At 50.5% G+C, this 20,605-nt stretch overlaps 1 protein-coding gene across 3 annotated transcripts; it reads left to right on the top strand.

Annotated features, from left to right (window-relative positions):
* The first annotated feature begins 11,151 nt into the window (after positions 1-11,151).
* Positions 11,152-20,344, top strand: LOC138918109 (ral guanine nucleotide dissociation stimulator-like). Of its 3 annotated transcripts, none has more exons than XM_070238342.1 (14): positions 11,152-11,318; positions 11,722-11,832; positions 12,704-12,897; positions 13,495-13,602; positions 14,267-14,457; positions 14,604-14,908; positions 15,681-15,896; positions 16,262-16,365; positions 16,877-16,946; positions 17,717-17,785; positions 18,225-18,299; positions 18,874-18,900; positions 19,271-19,392; positions 19,598-20,344. In XM_070238342.1, the coding sequence occupies exons 4-14, from the start codon at positions 13,556-13,558 to the stop codon at positions 19,656-19,658; spliced, it is 1,287 nt and encodes a 428-aa protein (XP_070094443.1). In that variant the 5' UTR covers positions 11,152-11,318; positions 11,722-11,832; positions 12,704-12,897; positions 13,495-13,555; the 3' UTR covers positions 19,659-20,344. The 3 variants fall into 3 exon arrangements, with proteins under 3 accessions (XP_070094443.1, XP_070094444.1, XP_070094445.1); XM_070238343.1 differs by having other exon boundaries at positions 14,634-14,908; positions 19,598-20,322; XM_070238344.1 differs by lacking the exon at positions 17,717-17,785 and having other exon boundaries at positions 19,598-20,322.
* Positions 20,345-20,605: the final 261 nt, after the last annotated feature.

Genomic DNA, 20,605 nt, shown 5'->3' with positions numbered 1-20,605 from the left:
TGTTTCTGGAAATTTTCCTCCTCTGATATTAGCATTTAGACCTATAGGTTTCCCTCTAAGCCCTGCTTTAGGTGTATCCCACATATTTTGTAAACTTTTTATTTTGAAATTATTATAGAGTCACAGGAAGTTGCAAACATAACATAAAGCATCCTGGGTACTGTCCACCCACTATCCCCCAGTGGCAACATCTTATATAACTGTAGCATCATATCAAATTCAGGGAATCAGCATTGATATGTTGATATTGATATACTGTTAACTAGAACACAGGCAACATTCAGCTTTCATCATACTTTAACTTGCATATTTCTGTGTGTATGTGTGTGTGTGTGTGTGTGTGTACAGTTCTGTGCAGTTTTATTCCAGGTATAGATTTGTGCAACCAGAATGGTCAAGATACAAATTGTTTCATCACCACAAAAGAACTCCATGAGATGCCTCTTTGTAATCACACCCATTCTGCATCCCACCCGCTGTCCCTGACCCTTGAAAACTGCTGATCTGTTCTCCATCTCTCTGGTTTTCTCATGTTGAGAACATTATATAAGTGTAATCATAGAGTATGCAGCCTTTGGGGATTAGCTTTTATTCCCTAAACATAGTGTTCCTGAGGTCCCCCCAGGTTGCTGAGTGCATCAGTAGTCCATTCCTGAGTATTGCTGAGTGGTCTTCCCTTGTATGGATGAACCAGGATTGGCTCAACCATTCACTCATTGAAGGGCGTCTGGACTGTTTCCAGTTCTGCTACTAGGAATAAAGCTGCTGTTAGCAATCATGTACAGGGTGTTCTGTGAACCTGAAATTTCATTCCCTAGGACAGATGCCCATGAGTACAACTTCTGGGTCGTGCAGTACTTGTGAATTTAACTAGAAACTGCCAAATGATTTTCTAGATTGGCTGTATTATTTTACATTGCCTCTGGAAATTTATGACCATCCCACATATTTTGCTATCTTTTGTGTTCATTTTCAGTCAGTTTAAAATATTTTCTAAAATTCCTTATGATATGTTCTTTGCCCCATGAGACTCTTAAAAATATGGCTTTTTATTTACTAATATTTAGGGTTTTTCTAGGTACCTCTCTGTTGCCAATTTAAAATTTAATCTTTTGTAGTCAGAAAATATTTTGTATAATTTTAAACCTTTCCATGTTTGCTTGAAATCAGTTTGTATTCTTCAGTTATTTGCTAGAGTGTTCTAAAAGTTTCATTTAGGACAAATTGTTAGTGTTATTCAAGTTTTCTAATCTCTTACTGATTTCATGTCTACTTGATTTTTCAGTACAGAGAGAGGCGTGTTGTCTTATTTCTACTTTTAATTCAGTCACTTATTGTGTGCACACACATGCAGGACTGGTATGTCTTCTTAATAAATTGATATTTTATCATTATAAAATGACCTTCCTTATCTCTGGTTAGTGTTTGCATGGTTTATCTCTTTCCATTCTTTTTCTTTTAAGCTATTTTTGTCTGTATATTTAAAGTGGTTTTATTGTTGACAGTATATGATTAGGTCTTCTTTTCACCTTGCCTTTGTCTTTTAATTAGAATAGTTTGACTATTTACATTTCTTGTGGTTATTGATATTGTTGTGTTTAAATGTACTGTCTTTCTACTTGTTGTTTTACTTATCTCTTCTTTGTCGTTCTTTCTTTCCTATTAGTTCTGTATTTTTCAGCATTCCATTTTATCTCCATCACTGACAGCATCACTGTATTCTCCCTATCTATTTTAGTAGGGAGGTTTGCTTTTTGTTAATGTTTTGGTGGTTACTCACCTGGTATTTTAATTCCTCCTGAAGAAATTCCTCTAACATCTTTTGTTGCTTCAGTTTGCTGTTGACTAATTATTTCACCTTTTGTTTATGTGGAAAGGTCCTTATTTCTCTTTAATTTTAAAGAAAATTCTTGAAATAAAATTTTAGTTCGACAGTTTTTCTTTCAGCACTTAAAACCTTCTGGTCCATTGTGTTTTGGCTGTATAATTTCGGATGAGAAATCTGGGCTCATTCTTCTGTTTCTTTGTCTGTCCTTAAGGTTTTCTTCTCACTCTTTGGTGCTTCATATGGTTTTCTTTGTGTTTACCTTTTTTGTGTTTCATTAAGCTTCTTCAATGTGAAGATATATTGTTTTTATCACATTTGGAACCTTTTCTGCCACTATTTCTTTAAATATATTTTCCATCACCTTCGTCTCCTCTTCTTCTGGAACTTCTGGGCATGTTACACTACTTGATATTGTCCCACAGGTCACCGAGCCTTGTTATTACAGTCTTTCGTCTCTCTGTGTTTCAATTAGGGTTTTCCTATTTTTGTGTTGTCAAGTTCCTTTTCTTCTGCACATTTAATCATCTGTTAATCTCATTTATTTTTTCATTTCCACCATATATGTTTGTATTTCACCTCTAGAAGTTCCATCTGGTTCTTCTTTAAATCTTCTGTTTGTCTCCTACTGTATTCATGCTGTGTTTTAAATACTTGTAAATGTTTATCATAGTTGTCTTAAAATCCTTATTTGGGCAGTTCCTCATCTTGCCCTTTCAGGATCTGTTCCTATTGACTACGTTTTTCCTGGTTTTGGTCATATTTTCTTGTTTCTTTGTAGGTCCAGTAACTTTTAGTTGGATGGTAGACATTGTGATGATTACAGTAAATGTCTGGTTTTTGTCATTATTTTTAAGAGGGTTCCACTTGTTTTTTCAGGAAGGTAAGTTGCTTGTGGATGAGCTTGGTAATTTTCAAGCTTTTATTTTAAGATTTTTAGGTGAGGTGTAGAGCATCATTACTCTAGAGCTAACTTAGCCTCACTATTTAGGTACAACCTTTTTGCTGTCTCCTATTTCTTGTCTTGTTGGTTCAAATGGGACTCCTCTCTGACCAGTCAAAGCTCTAAATGTCTCCCAACCCTCTGTTAAGCAGTGGAAGTTGTTCAACTTATAACTCCCTGGTCAGTTTTTACCTCGCCTCATTGAGTTTCATGTGTTGCTTAGAATTTGGCAACAGATGAAAGGGACCCTCATGCAGACTTTTAGAGCTCTTTGTATGTAGCTCTCTTCTCTTCAGAGCCCTCTCACATATCTCCTCTTCACTATCTCCAGCTCCTTCAGCCTCCGTGGGCTCTGATAGATTTCACCCACTCAGTAGTCTGGTGTTCTGCCTGGGTTCCCCAACTTCCGATGCCCTCTAGAAAATGCTTTCACTAAGAAAGCGCAATAATAGAGTTTATTCTTAGCACAATCTGATGCAGCCTGTTGTCCAAGGTCTGAAATCGGAAAGTGGTTGTTCATATATGTTTTTCTACCAGTTTTCTAGTTCACAAAGAGGATATTTTATCCTTGTTATGTCATCATGGACAGAAGCAGAAGTCCCTCTCTGGTTTGTTTCTTTTCTCCTTACTATTTTTAAAAAATTATAGTAAAATTCACATGACATAACATTTATGATCTTAACCGTTTTTTAGTATATAGTGCTGTAATAGCGCATTCACATTGTTGTGCAACCATCACCATCATCCAGCTGTAAAACTCTTTAAATCTTAAAAAACTGAAACTCTGTATCCATTAAAAAATAATTCTCCATTCTTCCCTAACCCCCAATCCCTGGAAACCACTATTCTACTTTCTGGCTCTATGAATTTGCAGTCCTCTAATCACCTCACTTCTTTATAGGATGTGTGTCACAAAATTTGTGGCCAATTTTTAAAGGCACCGCGAATTAGATACCACAATTCATTTATCCATTCTATTGTAGATGGATATTTGAGTACTTTCTACTTTGGAGGAATGATGGGGAACCCTGCTGTAATCATTCTTGCTACTTTCTCTAGGGTCAGGTATGTTTGCATTTGAGTTGAGTGCACATCTAAGAGTGGAATTGCTGGTCATGTTGTATGTGTGTCTCCAGCTTTAACAGATAGACCCTGCCAAAAAGCTTTCCTAAGTGGCTGCACGAATTCCTACTCCTAACAGCAAAGTGTGAGCCTTCCAGTTGCTCTGCAGCCTCCCCTGCACTTGCTGCCATAGGCTCAGCATTTCCAAACTTTTTTTAACCATTCTCTGGTTGTATAGAAGATCTCAGTGTGGTTGAATTGTCATTTCCCTTGTCCCTGCTGATTTTAGCACATTTGAATGTGCTTGTTGGCCGTTGGGACACTCTGTGTTGTGAAGTGCCTGTTCAAGTCTTTTGCCCAGTTTTAAGCAATTGGTTTGTTTGTCTTCTTTCTTCCTGTAATGTTGAAGCTTTTTTTTTTTTAAAGATTTTTGATTTTTTCCTTTTTCTCCCCAAAGCCCCCCGGTACATAGTTGTATATTCTTCGTTGTGGGTCCTTCTAGTTGTGGCATGTGGGACACTGCCTCAGCGTGGTCTGATGAGCAGTGCCATGTCCGCGCCCAGGATTTGAACCAACGAAACACTGGGCCGCCTGCAGCGGAGCGCACGAACTTAACCACTCGGCCACGGGGCCAGCCCCATGTTGAAGGTTTTTTGTATTCTGCAGATGAATCCTTCATTGGATATTGGAACTGGAATAACCTCTTCGCATCCTGTGACTTGCCACTTCCCTCTTGTAGTGTGTCTCATGATGAAGCAAAGTCTAACTTTTAATGAATCCCAGTTTACCGATCTTTTCTTTCATGGAGAGTGTGTGTGTATGTGTGCGTTTGTGTGTCTTCTCTAACAAGTTGTTGCTACCCTGTCGTGCTGATGATGTTTTCTAATGTTGTCTTCTAGAAGCTTTATTATTTTACCTTTCACCTTTAGATCAAAGTGTCCAGGAATTGAGTTTTGTGTGTTGGAGGGTAGGGGTCAAGGTTTCTTTTATATCCATATGCTTATCTCTATGAGTAATAACAGGCAGCATTGGGACAGGTGGACACAAGCCTGGGAGTTAGGGGTCCTGTATTCTCAGCCTTAACCTCCCTTTAAAGCACCCTCTGAACTTGGGCAGATGATTTTCCCAGTTCTCCCTCCTCTCAGACTCCTTCCTTCCTTCCTTTCTTCCTTCTATCCTTCCTTCCACACTCCCTCCCTCCTTTCCTCCCTCCCTGCATTCATTCCTTCCTTCTATCCATCCAACCATCTGTCCAGATGTCAATCTGTCCAACTGTCCTTCTGCGTGTTCACCTGATTGTCCTTCTGGTCTCCTTCCATCCTCTTTCCTCCCATCTCTGCAAATTCTTCTCCTTGTCTTTATTCCTCCTGCTTTCCCTTTGACCCTCCATCTATCCACTCTTCCTCTGTCCATCCAGGTATCCCCTCTGTCTGTGCCTCTACCTCTCTCATTGTTCCATCTCTCTCTTCAACAACACTCACTCTCCTGGGTTCATCTCCTTCACAGGCTTGCTCATCCCTCTACTCACACAATCCCTGCTTCTGTCACTCACCTTTATGGCTCACCTGTGAATGATTGTCCTGGGACAGCCACTACTGGAGTGCAGATGAGCTTGTGGAGCTTCACCCACTGAGTGGGGGTCTCTGTCCCTCCCTGACGACAGCCCTTTCCACAGCTCCTGAGCCAGGCAGCATGTTCCTGCCTACTTCCTCATCGCCTGAGCAACCAGAAGCCACCACAGGCCTAGGGGGGCCCTCTTCCTTCCTCAGAGGAGCTCTCCAGCCCCACACCTCAACTGACCAATTATTACTGGGCAGCTGGGAAGCCGAGGTGTGCAATTCTGCTTTGAGGGCAAGCATGCTGATCACAAGGATTACACCAATATTTCAATCTGATGCAGCCCTCAGAGAGCCCCTGGTCTTGTGAAAGTCACAGAACATTCTAATATAAGGTGGGATGTTTTGAGCAGAAGTACCTGGCATTCTTTGGGTGGGAAGGGCTTTGTGGAGGAAGTTTTGCCCACTTGGGGTCTTTAAAAGGAGTAGGCATTATATAGGGAAATAGGGTGTGGAGCGTCATCCTGGCAGAATAAATTGCATGAGTCACAGCCCTGTAGGCAATAACAACATATTGTATGGGGGAATAGGCAGGGATTTGGTTTGCCTGAAGCAGCAAGTTTAACTCAGAGTGAATGGATCAATGAGGCTGAAGAGTCAGCAGGAGCCAGAGGTGAGAGGGCCTTCAGTGCCTGGTCAAGCAGCTTGAACTTAAGCCTGAAGGCCTTAGGGAGCCATGGCTGATACTAGAGCAGGAGTGTTCCTAGTGAGATCTTCATTTCAGAAAAATGCTCTAATGTTCAAGGCAGAGAACATCTTTTAGACAATGCATCCAGTGAGCATGTTAGGGTGTTGGTTCTGGTGATAAAAGATAAGACCTACCTGGGACCCGGCTGAAGAGAAGGAATGTTTTGAGGAGCAATCTGCAAGTGGAATTGGTGTTACTGGCAGGGGAGGAAGGAGGAGCTGAGAGATATGCTGGCTTCAACTTGGATGAGCACAGCCTTGGGTGGTGGTTCCACTAGGAGCAAAGGCAACAGATGATAATGAGTTCAGGACTCTGATCTGGTCTCAGGCCAGCTGTCAGTGATGGCCATCTCTCCCCATTCTTCTTGCAAGCTATGCGGCACGAGCTGAAGGCCCTCACACTGAACTTCAGCATCTCCAATCTCCAATATTCGCCAGACATGAGCAAGGGCTCAGCGACCTTTAACTCCACTGAGAGAGGCCTGCAGCACCGGATGAGACACTGGTGCCCGCAGCTCCTGGAAGGCTGAGTCCCAGCCAGCCGCTCCCTAGCTGCTGTCTCTCCTGCTCATCCTCCTCCTGCCTTCTCCCCAGCTTGGATCCTTGTTCAAGAAGAGCAGCCTGGGCCCCTTGTCCTTGGTTTGCAGAATGTTCTCCCTCAGGCAAGTCCTTTTTCTGAGCATTTGAGAGTCACAAACAGTTTCGGAGACTACCTCATTTTTCACTCTTCCCACGGAGTGCCAATTTGCTCCTCCCTCTCTCTTTCCCCCATTGTCAGAGGATTCAGGACGTCTCTCTAGACTCCCCACATTCCTCTCTCCCCAGGCCTCTGGAGGTTGGAGTAGCCACCAGCATGGAAGCTATCTGCACCTACCACACTGACCCGATGGCTCGCGATGGAGAGTGTGACAGAGACACCAGCAGCTTTCCTGGGAGCTGAACCAGGTGATCCACCATGTCACCCCGAGGGGCCTCTACTCCCTGGTCAGGGACAACCTTTTTGTCACTCATGAGTGTTCATGCTGAGCTGGATTGACAGTGATCCTTACTTATACCTGTTCTATTTTATTTCCTCTCTACCAAGGCAGCCCAGGTTCTGATTTGGGGGACACAGAACCTGCATATGTAGAAAATTTCAACTTTCAAATGGAGACTGTGCTGTTAATGGATTTGTAGATCCCAATCATAAAAAAAAAAGAAACTGAACTCGGTAATAATTTTTATATAGATTGCCTGGACAAATGATAAGATCTTGGTTATAATGGGTTTAAATATATTAGTAAAATTAGTTTCACTTGTTTATTTTTACTTTTTTACATGTGGCTACTAAAAGAAGTTTAAATTCCATGAGATAGGGTGTGAAATTCTACTGTTGGACAGCACTGTTCAAGCCATGAAAATGAAGCCTAGAGAAAGTGGTTAGGGACAATTTTTCCAAGGAAAGGAGTCCATCCGACCCATGATGCAAGATGCAGAAAACAGTCTCATGACACACACACACATGCACAGACTCACAAAACAAAACCAACATCATCATAGAGTTGCCCTGCTACTTCTCAAGTGGCAGGAGGTTGCACTCCTACATTGTCCTAAGTGGATGAACCTCAGGAAAGAAGTCAGAAGTCAAAAGAATTTGCCAACGAGGAAGATATGAAATCAGAGAGTAAGGTCAGGATCATCTGTGAGGTTCCCAGTGGTGGATACTGTTAGTGATTCAATACGTTAGGGAGAATTTTGCAAGAAGGGTTGTTACAGAACTCACCTTTCCTTTCCTAGGTAGAAATATACAAGTTGTGTAAAGAATAATAGCTCTAGCAAACCAATGAAAAGATGGTAGAACATGAATATCATTCTTGTAAAACACTCCTGGATTAGTGAGCCAGTCAGGGAACAGATGACATTGGATTAAGTTGGACCTCATTAGGCTGATTCCGACTTCATGACCATCCTATGGATTGTCTCATGCCGGGACCTCTAAAACATGCTGCCCGCACCACTCTTTTGCCACCAAGGTCCACCAACCAGACCAGTCCTTGCTGACAAATGCCCTGGCTGGGCCCTTCTGACAACACCTGGAGGACTCTCCATAAATCCCCCTCTGTCATGGCACTCTTTTACCTGCCACTGGCCAGGGAAACACTTCCCCCAAGGCTCACATTGTGTGTGCCCAGTTCTGGGGATGGCACTTCTCCCTCAAGTGAAGAGGAGGATCAGAGTGCAGAGCCTGTGGGCTGCAGCCATTAGGACAAGAACTGGGGCTTGTGGCCAGAGAGAAGAGAACCTGTAGTGGGTGTGGCTCCCAGGGTTCAAGAAGCCCCCATGATCCCTGGATAGAATCCCAGAAGACCATGCAGGACAGAGGAGGGATGCTTGGGTGTGATTCTGCTTGGGAATGTCCATAGGAAGGCGGATATGCGATTGGTAATGCCTTCAAAAGTGTTGTTCATTCATCGATTCGTCTTGTCTCAGGGAGTGTTGTCTACATCCATCCAGGTGCTAGTCTCCCCTCTGGAGCAAACAGATAGCATCAGAAGAATGTTTCTATTTCATTTATAATGGATAGGTACAGTGCTTGTCATGTGCTAGGTGTTGCAAGCATTTTTCAAACATTAACTCCTTTAATACTCTCCGTGTCCTTACAAATTAGGTACACTTATTATTCTTGCCAACACCAGGTGAAGAAACTGAGGTACCAATGAGGTGAATAACTTGCCCGCTACCAATATCTAGGAAGTGATTCAGCTGGAATTTCAACGTAAGTAGTTGGCTCCATATTCTCTGTTCTTAACCATGTTCTTTACTCTCTAATACTTCACACCATGAAGACATTGGCTCAGCATATCCATTTTCCTGTTACACCCAGTAGCCCCACTCTTTGATCTCTGTCTGAAAAAGATGCTATTTGCATCAAAACTGTTGCACAGACACACCAAACTGACTTCTCCTCATATCCCATGTCCTGGAAAATACATAGAGAACTTTTCAAAACCTTTCTTGCCTAGGCTGGGAGTGCTTCTGGGAAATCCCACTGTTCGTCTAAGAAGCCAAGGGAAGGCTGGGAGCTGGGTCTCAGGGGAAACCTGACCTCAGGAGTTACCAGGAAATTACAGAATGGATGGGAGGCCTCAGCAGGACTTCAGGATCTGGTGGTGTTTGAAGCTGGGCGCTAATTTTCCGGCTGTGGGTGTAGGGGCTGGTGCTGCATTCCAGGGAGAAAGGATGGCTCCCTGTGTTCTTGGGGAAAATCAGACCCAGGAAAGAGAAGAAATGATGCTTTCCTTTCACAATGGACTTGGGAGGGGAAACATTTAGGCCAGAAGAGAAGTCATGTTCCTGAGGTCACCGGAAGAAGCTGCCTCTGCCTCCGCCAAGCAGAAAGCCCTCCTTCATGGACTCACTTTATCCAAATGACACCAAGAAGGAGGAAACCATGAGATGCCTTTCCAGGTGGGAGATCTGTGACGGTGGAGACTGTGCCTGGGAGGCTCTGAAAGGCCTCACGGAGGTGACATTTGCTGTGAGCAGAGTGCCAGATGAGAGGCACGCCTGCCTGTGTCTGGGAACAGTTTGAGTGTCAGGGAGAAGGCACCGCTGGTGCAGAGACTCACAGGAAGAAGTGAGTGTGACCAGAAAAGGGCAGAAGGGTGGGGGTGTGGCTGGAAGGAGCCTGAGAAGAGATAGGAGGGCAGATGGGGGCAGAGCAGGGCTGGGTGGCAGGAACTGGCAGACTGTGCTTTTTCCCATCACTCTCTGATGACATTGCTCTAAGACATTCCACCTAGAAAGTACAAATCCTTAAGATCTCACAAAGTCTGTGTGCCAGGAATGGGGCACAGCTTAGCTGCGTGCCTCTGCCTCAAGGTCTCTGTGAAGCAGGGGCTGTGTCTCTATTGCAGCTCGACTCGTGGAGGGTTTGCTCCCAAGTTCACTCACATGCATGTTGACAGGGTTTGTTTGGACTGAAAGTCTGAGTTCCTGCCTGTCTGTTGGCCGATCATTCCCTCCGTTCTCTCATATGGAGCCTCTTCACAGGGCAACTGAAAACATGCACACTTGCTCCCCCAGTTCCAGAGATATAAGAGGCAGAGAGAGAGGGAAACAGGAGCAGGGAAAGAGGGAGGGGGCTGAAGAATGTGAGTAAGAAAGAAGTGTCAGGCTTTTTGTTATTAACCCCGGGTTGTGTGCCATCCCAACACCTTGGCTGCATTCTGCTCAGAAGCCACTTCCTAATGACTGCGGTTCCACAAGGATGTGCACAGCGGAAGACAGTGAGCACCGGGAGCCGTGGCGGAGGCTGCCCTCCACATAGGCCGACATGAGGCACTTGGGTCTGACTCTAAGTCAAACAGGAGACCGTGGAAGGTTTCATGCTAGTGACTGGAAATATCTGAATTTCCTCTAATTTCAACCCCTAAAAGGTGCAGACATGAAAATGAGGCCCAGAGGGGCAGTGACTTGCTCAAGGTCCAAGAGCTGCGACCCAGGCCTGTTTCGAGGCGTACAGCACATGACATCACACCCCTTCTTGTAATTCTTTCATCTCTAAGTGTGTGCATCAGACACATGGAAACCAGACCACAGATGTTGTCACTACTATCTCTTCCACAGCCTAGGACGTCCCGAGGAAGATATTTCTGGCCTCGTCCCCATCGTGCAGGTTAAGAGACTGAGGAGGCCCTGGGAGGCACAACGGCGTTTCCAGGACACAGAGCTTCTAGGGAAAAAGAGGCTTGAACTCAGCTGAACTCAGCTTCCTCAAACTGGAAGCCTAGCTACATCTCAACGTCCTGTGTTGGGCTCTGTGCTGTCTATTTGTGTACAGTTCTGGTGATGACATGGGCAAGGAGGGTGAGCAGCCAAGAGCCCTGAGGGGTTTGGGGTGGGTGTGATTGAAGGAAGGGGCCCGGGTAATGGAAGCTTGAGGAAGTGACCTCACTTCCTTGGTGACAGACCCTAACAGAACTTAGCATGCTGGTCTCCAGGCGCCCACATTCTAGACATAGCCTCCTATTGAGCTCACTTGAGTGGAGAAACTCAAGAGAGCAGAATGCTCTCCTGTTGTCTCCTGACTTGTCGGGGCTCTGGCTTCAGGAAAGCCAAGAAACAGAGACTTTTCAGTCGCTACACACACTGGCTTGGCTCACACCTGCACCACCTCTGGCCATTTTGCAGGAGGAGCCCTCAGGTAACACAGGGCAGGCCAACCGCGTTAGGCCACAATGGGATCCCAGCCCCACACTCCTCTGAGCCTCCTTGTGTGTCGGGGGGGTAGTGGAGTGAGGGTTGTCAAGGCAAAGCTGTGACCCACCCTGGGCAGGAGCCCTTTGCTGGTTGTTGGATGCCTGGCAGTGCGTCATGTTCCCAGCCTAGGTGGTGGCTACCAGGATGGGAGAATGGGTGCTGGGGACCAAGCTCCTGTATGCATGTGTCAGTCCCGATCCCTCCAGGTGTCATCTCATTCCCTCCCTGGCTGGAGGTCTATGCAGATGCTGCTGGGTACCTGATCTGTGCTGGGGCTTCCTCCTGTGGCCAAGCCGAGGCAGGCCCCTGAGACCTCCTGGCCCGGCTCTCGGGCACTGTCTTTGCAGAGCTGCATGCAGGAGGTGGTCGAAGAGCTGGCGGATGGCTTCGGGTACTCCATCTCCCTGGACAGGGGGCAGCTGCACTGCACCACCATCAATAACCAGGGCTGCTCTGAGGTGAGAGTGGGCACAAGGGGTCTTCCCACCCAGGACCCTGAGATGACGAGGGTCGGCCCAGAATCCAACCTCAAACTGCCGTCCTCCTGGGACCCAAAGAGGGCTGTCCCCCATGAATGTCCCACAGTCCCATTCCCAAAGGAATCTGGACTTCTGCTCCTCCCCACCAACTGCATAGGGGGTTAGGAGGGCACTCTTTGCATTTCCCTAGGAAGATTAGAGAAAACGTTGGTGTCATTGTCACTTCCCAATAGGCCCTGAGTATCTTTGAATTTTGCCTTTTTTGGAACATGGAACCTCGATAACGAGGGTCTCCAAACTCCCTTTAATGTAAGAGAAATAACCATCAGCGTGTTTGGAAGTCAAAGGGATTCTCAGAACGTGTCACTGCCCTGTAGACTGTTTCCAGACCCGGGAGGGTTGAGGTGGCCACATATCATTTCCCTCCGTGTCAGGGCCCGATGAAGCCTCAGGCAGTTAGAGGGGATGTCCCGCAGCCCTCACTTTGGGCGGTACTCAGTTCTGACCCACAGGACCTAGAGAAGCCACTTGGCATGCCTAAGCCTCTGTTCTCCTCTCTAGAGAGAGGGTGTCTATTGGGGATTCACTGGGCTGGTGATCTTCACAGAGGGAGCTCTGTTGTCCCTCAGTGAGCAAGTGGCCTAGAGGGAGCTCAATGTGGAATCCTTCGCCCGCCCAAAGTCAGATTGTACTTTGAAAGCCCAGAGACTTGCTGAGTGTGGGAGCTACTGTGTCTCCTGTTGCAGATGTGTGGGAGGGGCTAGGAGTTCCTGGGTCAGCTGCAGACCTTGATAATCCTGGTGGGCTGCAGTGGTGACCCTGACCCTGTGTCCCTCCTTGTCCCACCCAGAGTGAAGATGAGTCCACTCTGTCTGTAACTGAGGCCTGCAGGATGTGTGCCCTCCAGGCAGGCATGATGCAGAGGCTCTCAGAGTCTGTGCTGCCAGCCTTCCCCAGCAGAGTCCTCTGCAGTGTCATCACCTCCCTCTGCAGCTAGTCAGGATCCAGCACATCCCACCAGGTCCTGGATCAGCTGTTTCCCAGGTGACTGCCCACCTTCTCCTCAGCACAGTGGTGACTCTGCCCACTGCCAGCTGTGTGTCTTGTCTTGGGAATGTCACCACATCTCTCTGAGCCTGAGCTGGCTCCTCTGAAACGTGGAGTGGTAGAGGATGAACTTGCTAGGGTTCTCCCAGGGATGAATGGGCTCAGCCATCCAGGTGCTTCCCTGGTGCCCGGCTCTGCAGAGAGGGCCTTGGGTCATGCTGTGGTTGCTGGTGTTGATTATTTCTCTGCCCCCAATGAAAAGTAGTCTTCCTCTCCCTTCACTGGCTTATGGCTTTTTGAGTTTGGAAAAACACCTGGAGAGCACCCTGTCAAGGAGTTTGAGACGCCATCCAGCTGGTCCTGGTGCTTGTCCTTGGTGTAGACATTTAGGGATCTCTGGGGCCACAGAGGGGCCACAGGCCCACTCAGACACCTGGGGTCATTCTGGTTGGAGTTCATTTAACAATGCCTATGAAGGACGTACTGTGTGCAGGACATCTGGACACACTAAGTGACACTCAATAAATGAAGCAGACAGCCTCCCTGGTCCTCCCCTCTAATCTGAGACTCAGTCACACTTGACATCATTCCTAGGTCCCATCTACTCTACATCCCAGGCGATGCCCTCATCCCCTTTGGGACACATGGAGGCAGCATGGCCCATTGTGTGCGAGATGCTGGAGGACAGCACCACCTCCCAAAGTGAGTGGTCTTTGGGTGCAGATGGAGGGCCTCCTGTCTCTAGCAAACAGGGTGCGGGGAGAGGATGGAGGCTGTGGCTGGCGCAGGCCTGGGAGAACCCTGCATCTCACCCATCTTGTGATTCCCATGGGAAGGCTGAGTTCTGGTGGCTTCCACTCCAGCAGGACTGGACTCAAAGAGAGCTGTGCATGGGTCCCAGGCCCCCTGAGAACCGGAAGGGAGGCTGGGCTGAGTTTTCTCCTAGAGACCCAATCCCAGCAGAGTCCCAGCTCCTTCTGCCTCCCTTTCTCCACATCCACCCCTTGTGAGCGCCACCACCAGGTCCATAGTAGGAGGTGTGTGAGCAAGCTGCTCACAGATCTGCTGGAGTCTTCATTCCAGTGGCCCATGTGCATGGAGGGCTGGGGTGGGCTGCGTTCAGACCCTTGGGGAGGAGAGTGTCGGTGGGAACAAGAGACTCTCACAGACTCTGTGTTCAGCCTGCTGGATGAGCAGGCCTGCCACTGCCAGGACAGCCAGCCAGGGCTCAGGGCTGGGATGGGGCCCTCTTCTGGAGGGGAAGGGTCTGGCACAGGGGCACAGATGCTAACAAGTGTGCCTTGGGCGGGCAGTGTTTAAGGAAAGCCAGGGCCTCTGACTCTCTGGTCCATCTGCCTGCCCGCAGTGCTATCTATTTCCTGCTGGGAACCTGGCTGGGCCAAGGGCAGGATTGCAGGGAACCCCTGCGATTTCCCTGTTGGACCCTGCAGCTGGCCAGTCTGCACATCCGCTTTGGTGGCTCACACGTGGAGGGCCATGCCTACCTTCTGCCAGGCCACCTGGAGCACCTCAAGGCCATTGAGGCCAAACAGAAAGGTGAGGGGACTGGAGTCTGAGAAGACTGTCTGTGTTGAGGTTCATGGGCTAGAGTTCCCTTAAAGGCAGTGGAGTCCTTCCTGTCTTTGGAAAGGCACAGAAACTGTCAGGTGTGTGGGTGAAACTTTCTCCTTATCCTGCTCTAGAGCCAGCTCCAAAGCTCCTTCCACTTCCAGAGCCAGAGCCAGAGCCAGAGCCAGCCCCTGAGCTAGAGCCAGCTCCAGCTCCAGCCCCACCACCTGTGGCAGAGTTTGAGCCAGCATCACCTGCATCAGACCCTACAGGGCTGGAGGAAGGGCCACCATTAACTTCAGCCCCAGTGCCAGCTCCTGAACTAGAGCCCACTGGACCCTGGGCTGTGACCACCGAAAAACAGCTGAGGGAGGAGAAGCTGAACCTCTTGGACTTCCCTCCCCGGCTGGTGGCAGAGCAGCTGAGAAGGATGGAGGCGGTGAGCAGCGGGGCTTGCAGGGCAGGGGTGCCCTGCCTTCCTGTGCCATGAGCTGCCCCACACCTGCCATTCCCTGATCCAAAATCTGATGATCTGGGTCCACATTCCTGCTCCCCCATTACCAACACTGTGACTTGGGCACTTTCTTAACCCCAAGCGCTTGCTGTGGCCACGTGCACAGCAGAGCCGGACACTAAGGGCACCTGCTGCACTGGGTGGCTGTGCCGATGAATGAGGTGGAACAGAGAGGATGTTGGGCAGTGTCTGGCCCTGTGGTGCAGGAGGGAGCTCACTGAAGTGCTGCCAGGTCCTTGGGTCGATCATGTGTGTGCCCAGGGGGCCTTCACAACCTCAGCACGTATCAGGCACTTGATGTGTACTGACTCCAGTGGAGACAATCACACAAAGCCAGTGCTTCTCCCTGCCTTGGGGGAATGTGCATGGGAATGGGGAGTGGGACATGAGAGGGACTGGGATGGGTGGAAGATGGTCCTTGGAGTGGGCCGGTGGGGGCTGCGTTCCAGAGCTTGGAGGAAGTGAGACGGGGCTGGGAGCAAGTCCCCTCCCTTCTGCACAGCACTGTGTCCCGGGTCATCTTGTGCTGGCACCGTCAGTGGACACAGACAAAACCCAGGGAGTCCCACACACCTCAGAGATCACATCCTCTGCTTCCTGAGCTCCTGCTCTGTCCTCAACCCACCTGGGACTGTGGGGGACCATGGATGCCGCGCTGGGGTGAGGCAGTGCTGGCAACACTCTGAATCTTCCTCAGGAGCTATTTAAGAAATTGGTGCCTTCCCACTGCCTGGGCTCCATCTTGTCCCAGCGAGACAACAAGGATTGCGAGTACCTGGCACCCACCATTGGTGACACTGTGGCACACACGAACACCATGGCCAACAGTGTCATCGCTACATGCCTCGGGGCCCCGGGCATGACAGCCCAGGAAAGGGCCAGGGTGGTGGAGCTGTGGATTCATGTGGCTAAGGTAAGTCATGGGAGGCCCATGGAGGCCCTGTCTGGAGTCGTGGGAATTCCCTCTTGTTTCTCAGCTCTTGATATTGAAGTCTGTTGTCTGAGTCCCTGCACTGTCCCTAGACCCTCCTGCCAGGCCACACTGACCTTGACTTGAGGTCCTGGTGGTGGCAAGCTCACTTCCTTCCTGCGCTCCTTCCTTGTGTTCAGCCAAAAATCCTTGTGCCTGGCAGTGTTACTCGTTGGATCCCAGCTGTGCCCTCCCTGGGTTTCCTGGGCATCTGTCTCATCCAGGACAGGAGAAGTCCATGGAGGGACAGAATCCAGAGCTGGAGAGCTACAGCACCCCCTCACAGCTCAATCTCTTCCCTTCCCCAGGGGTGCCGAGGCCTCAGAAACTTCTTTTCCTTCCACATGATCCTTTCTGCTCTGCAGATCCCTGCCATTAAGCATCTCAAAGACACCTGGGGACAAGTTTCCAGGTGGGTGGGCTGCTATCCATCAAAGCACCACGAGGGTGAGGTGGACCGTGGCAGCCGGCCTTGGGTCTCCATGGCCCCCGCAGTCAGCTGAGACCACCTGGGAGACAGTGAATGCCTGGGACACGGACTGATCCAGTTCCTGGGTCTCTGAGTCTCTCAGGGCCCTTAGGCTAGCAGTTCTGCCCAGGAATTCATTTCCTTCAATATCAGATCCTGACTTGAGCCCAGTTGGAGATTCTCAAGTGTTTCCTTTGCAGCAACAGAAATCTCCATCCAACTGAAACCAAGAGTGTTCAAAACAGATCTGTGTGGTAGATATGGGAATGGAGGCCCCAGGTGACAACAGGAGAGGCCCCTCCCCAGTCCAATGGGGACCTCAGGGCTCAGAGCAACCCAGTGAAATCCCTCATCCAGGCCCCGGGCTGTTTGGATCGTCTGGGATCTCAAACAAATGGGATGTGCCCTTCAACCACCCCATAGTCTTTCTTTCTTTCTTTCCCCACTACCCCAGGGAGAGATCCTACACCTTTAAGAAGTGGTGCAGGGGAGAGCAGCACGTGAGCAGGAGACTGCTCCTGAAGGTAACCTGGGGCTGGACATCTGGGAGGAGGGGTGTGCGAGGGGGCCCGGAACATCCTGAGGGCATCCTAGGAAGTGAGGCTATGGTAAGGCCATCCTGGGGTTCAGAGACCCCTGTGGGTGGGGCAGGAAGGAGATGCCACATGGCTCCCCCAACACCCTCTGCCCTCTCCCTCCATGTCTCAGTTTGGCTGTTGTCGGGATACACTCTGGGAGTGCAGAGGTTGGGACCATGGTCAGTGGTGGGGCAGGGTGAGGGGTGAAGGCAGCGGGGACAGGGACTCTAGCTGGGAGGGAGAGTGGCCTCTCCTCAGTGGGTCCTTGAGCAAGTCTCTGGCCCCTCTGTGGGCCTCGGTCTCCTCCTCTGGGAAATGGAGGGTGATGACACCGTGCAGGCCTCACGGCGGTGTGATACCATCCAAGGGAGGACAGGAATGGGAGGAGATTTGTGCTGGCTCCTCCTAGAGAGGTGAGGGGAAAGCAGTGATGACAGTCAGATGACACGGAGTCCTCAGGAGAGCGCTGGAGGCAGGTGGAGTTCTCCCCACTCTTTCCTGATGAGGAAAGAGGCTCAGGGAGGCCTGGGCAGGCCCAAGGTCACACAGGAGTGAGTCCTGGAGCAGGGACTGGTCTAGAATCAGAGCACCCTGGAGGTGGGAACAGTATAGGCAGCAGGGGACTGGAGCCAGATGGCCAAGGTCTGAGGTCAGTGGCCTTGGGGGACATGTGGAGGGGAGCATGGCCTCTTTGACCCTGTCCTGGTCCCCGACAGGAGGCGACCTCCATGTTGGCCACTGCACAGTGGGCCCACCATGGAGACTGGGAGAGGTGGCGGCAGCAGGTGAGGGTGCCTGGGGGTAGGTACCCAGGATTCAGAGGACAGGGGGCGCCCCCTCCCAGCTGGAGGCCTTCCCCAGGAGAGGGGCCTTCCTCCTCCAGAGCACCTGCTGTGGCCGCTGAGCCTGAAGTGCCTGCATTGGCAGTGAGCAGGAGGAGGCCTGGAAGGGCTGGGAGCCGGATGGTTTTGGGGTGGGGAGGGGCAGGGGTCACATCCCCTGGGATTGGCTCACAGCCAGCCCTGGGACATGACTGGGGGAGTTTGGTGTTCCTGGAGAGGAGGGGAGGAGGGAATTGTGTGTGGTGGGGGCTCCTGAGGGTCCTAGGCTGCTGTAAGTGGGAGCCTGGCGTGGGCAGGGGGCTGGGTTGAGGGGTTTCATGGGAGGGTTCATGGGGGCACCTGAGTGCTGGAACTCATCACCATGCCCACCTTGATGGTGCAGGGCGTCATCCCCTCCCTTGAGATGATCTTCAGTTACCTGGAGCTGCTGAATGATGAGATGGATTATTATGTGGAGGTGAGTGAGCCTGGAGGTGGGGCCCTGGGATCAGGCTCCTGAGGGTTTTGGAGGAGAGAGTCCTGCCTGAGCCCTGAGTTCTCACACTTGGAAAAGTCCTCTGCAGAGCCTCCCAGCCTCCTGTGGAAGCCAGGGCATCAGGCCCATCACAGCAACGAGTGATGGGAGGCTCTGGCTAGGCCGCCATCCAGGGTCCCTGGGCTGCTGAGGCTCAGAGCTGCCTGGCTGTGTGGCCACAGGAGGTGGTGTCTGAGCTGGACTCAGCCTCTCCCTGTGGCCCTGCCCATGAGGGAAGAGAAGTCGGGCCCCTCCAAGCCAGGAAGCACATCAGTGGCTGAGCTGTCCCCTCCTGCCTGAGGCCTCAGTCTCCCCATGTGTCATCAGAGAGGGTTAGATTACAAGGTCTCAGCTCCTCTGTCCCCAGGTCTGGAGCCCAGAGCCTGGCCCAGGTCCAAGTCCGGTCTCTGGCAGGGCCTACCCACTGGCAGCAGTGCAACACTGGAAGAGGTGGGATGGGGGCTAGTTCTGGGCTAAGGGGACTGTTTCTGATGGACTTTGGCTGTCTGCCTTCCAGGGAAATGTGCTCAGCTGTCAGAATGAGGTAAGGAGCTGCAGCTTCACTGTGGAGAGAGTGGGTGTGTGGGAATCAGAGAGACCCCTTTCATAAGAAGCCCTCTAGCCCAATTTCTGGGGTCAGACTTTTATTTGCAGAGCTCTAAATACAAAGCTGGGGATCCTATGGAGTTGGCGGGTGGGGGAAGTGCTGGCATCAATGACCCCTTACTGGTAGAGGATCTATTTCTGGCCAACTGTGAGAACAGGCATGTCCTGACTGGAATTGCAGGGAAGGAAGGTTCCCAAGTTGGCAAAGGCCCCACACTGGTTCCTTGTCCCCATCCTCACCCCCTCCAAGAGCCCTGCAGGGTCCCCCACCCAGGCCATGTCTCCATCCTGTCCTTCCTCTGTCCCAGGAATTCAAACTCATCAAGGACATCAAGCTGGTCCAGAAGGTTGCAAATCTGTACACCGTGCAGCCCGATGAGCACTTTGGGGTCTGGTTCCAGGCCGTGGAGCCCCTGAGCGAGGAGGCGAGGTGAGGCAGGGCAGGAGTTGGGTGAGGGGAGGGTGGACTCTCTCTGCAGACCAACTCCAGTGTCCATGGCTGTGGCTCCATGGTCAGCCTCAGATCTGGCTGCATGGTGACCCCTGGGGCCCTGGGACTCCAGCTGCTGGGAGGCTCTGGGAGGCACAGCTCAGGTGTGGCTCCTGGGAGCCCACAGCTCCACTCTGTCCTGTAGCTACAGCCTGTCCTGTCAGCTGGAGCCCCAGTACCAGTGGACCAGAAAGATTCGACTCTAATTCAAAGACAAGAAGAGCCACTTCTCTTCCCGCCGAGGGCTGAGTGAGTATCTGGACTGGCAGTGGCTGAATCGAGGGGCTCAGTACAGATTCAGGCCAAGTCTGGGCCAGGGGAGTCAGACAGCTGTGGTGCTGGGGCCCCAGCTCCACCGCTGAGCAGTCCTGTCATGGGCGATTCCCCTCACATTTCTGGGACTGGTTTGTTCCTCTGTGAAGTGGGTGACACTAAATATCAGCCCCTGTGTCAGGGACAAATGGGATACTGTTGGCTGACTGAGCACTCAGCACCGGGGCTGGGGCACAGGGTACAGTGGGTGCAGGGAGAGGGGAGAGTATGCTGTGATACTGGGGGAGGCCCCGTAGGAAATTCCTCTATCCAGACACCAGGCCCCCAAAAAAGAGCCCAGCGGTGGTGGCAGGTGACGCTCCTGAGACCAGCTGAACTACAGCAGGGACACAGCGGGGACACTCAGGTGCACGGGGCCACCTCTCAGATGCTGATATGAATGAAAACTTTGTGATCCATTTCCTGGGGTCCCCTGAAGGCCACAAGGGATTGGACGACCACCCCATCTCCCTCACACATTTTCCCCAGCGCCTATTTCCCTCTTTGGAGTGGCCATGATTTTGTTGTCAATAATAAATGCTAAGTTTGGGTATTCTATTAAATTTCTGTTTCTTTCTCAGCCTGGGAGTGGACATGTGGTTCTTTCGCTCTCTGTGCTCATGGAAATGAGATCCAGAATCTCACATTCCTCCTTGAACTCAGAAACCTCGCAGAGTCCTCAGCTCAGGGTATGTGGTGAAGGGAGAAGTGCCAGTGCCGTCCCTGGCTGCTTAAGGACAGTCCCGTGTCCCCCTCACTCAGAGGACAGGATCATTGCAGTGTGGTTCACCTGGTCCTGGAGCAGAAGCGGCCCCTCCGATCTCCCGGGGCTGAGACATTG

Source organism: Equus caballus, chromosome 16, assembly GCF_041296265.1.
Source record: "Equus caballus isolate H_3958 breed thoroughbred chromosome 16, TB-T2T, whole genome shotgun sequence".
NCBI lineage: Eukaryota > Metazoa > Chordata > Mammalia > Perissodactyla > Equidae > Equus > Equus caballus.
Note: the sequence above shows the minus strand (reverse complement) of the source record. Positions and strands in the feature narration are given on the sequence as shown.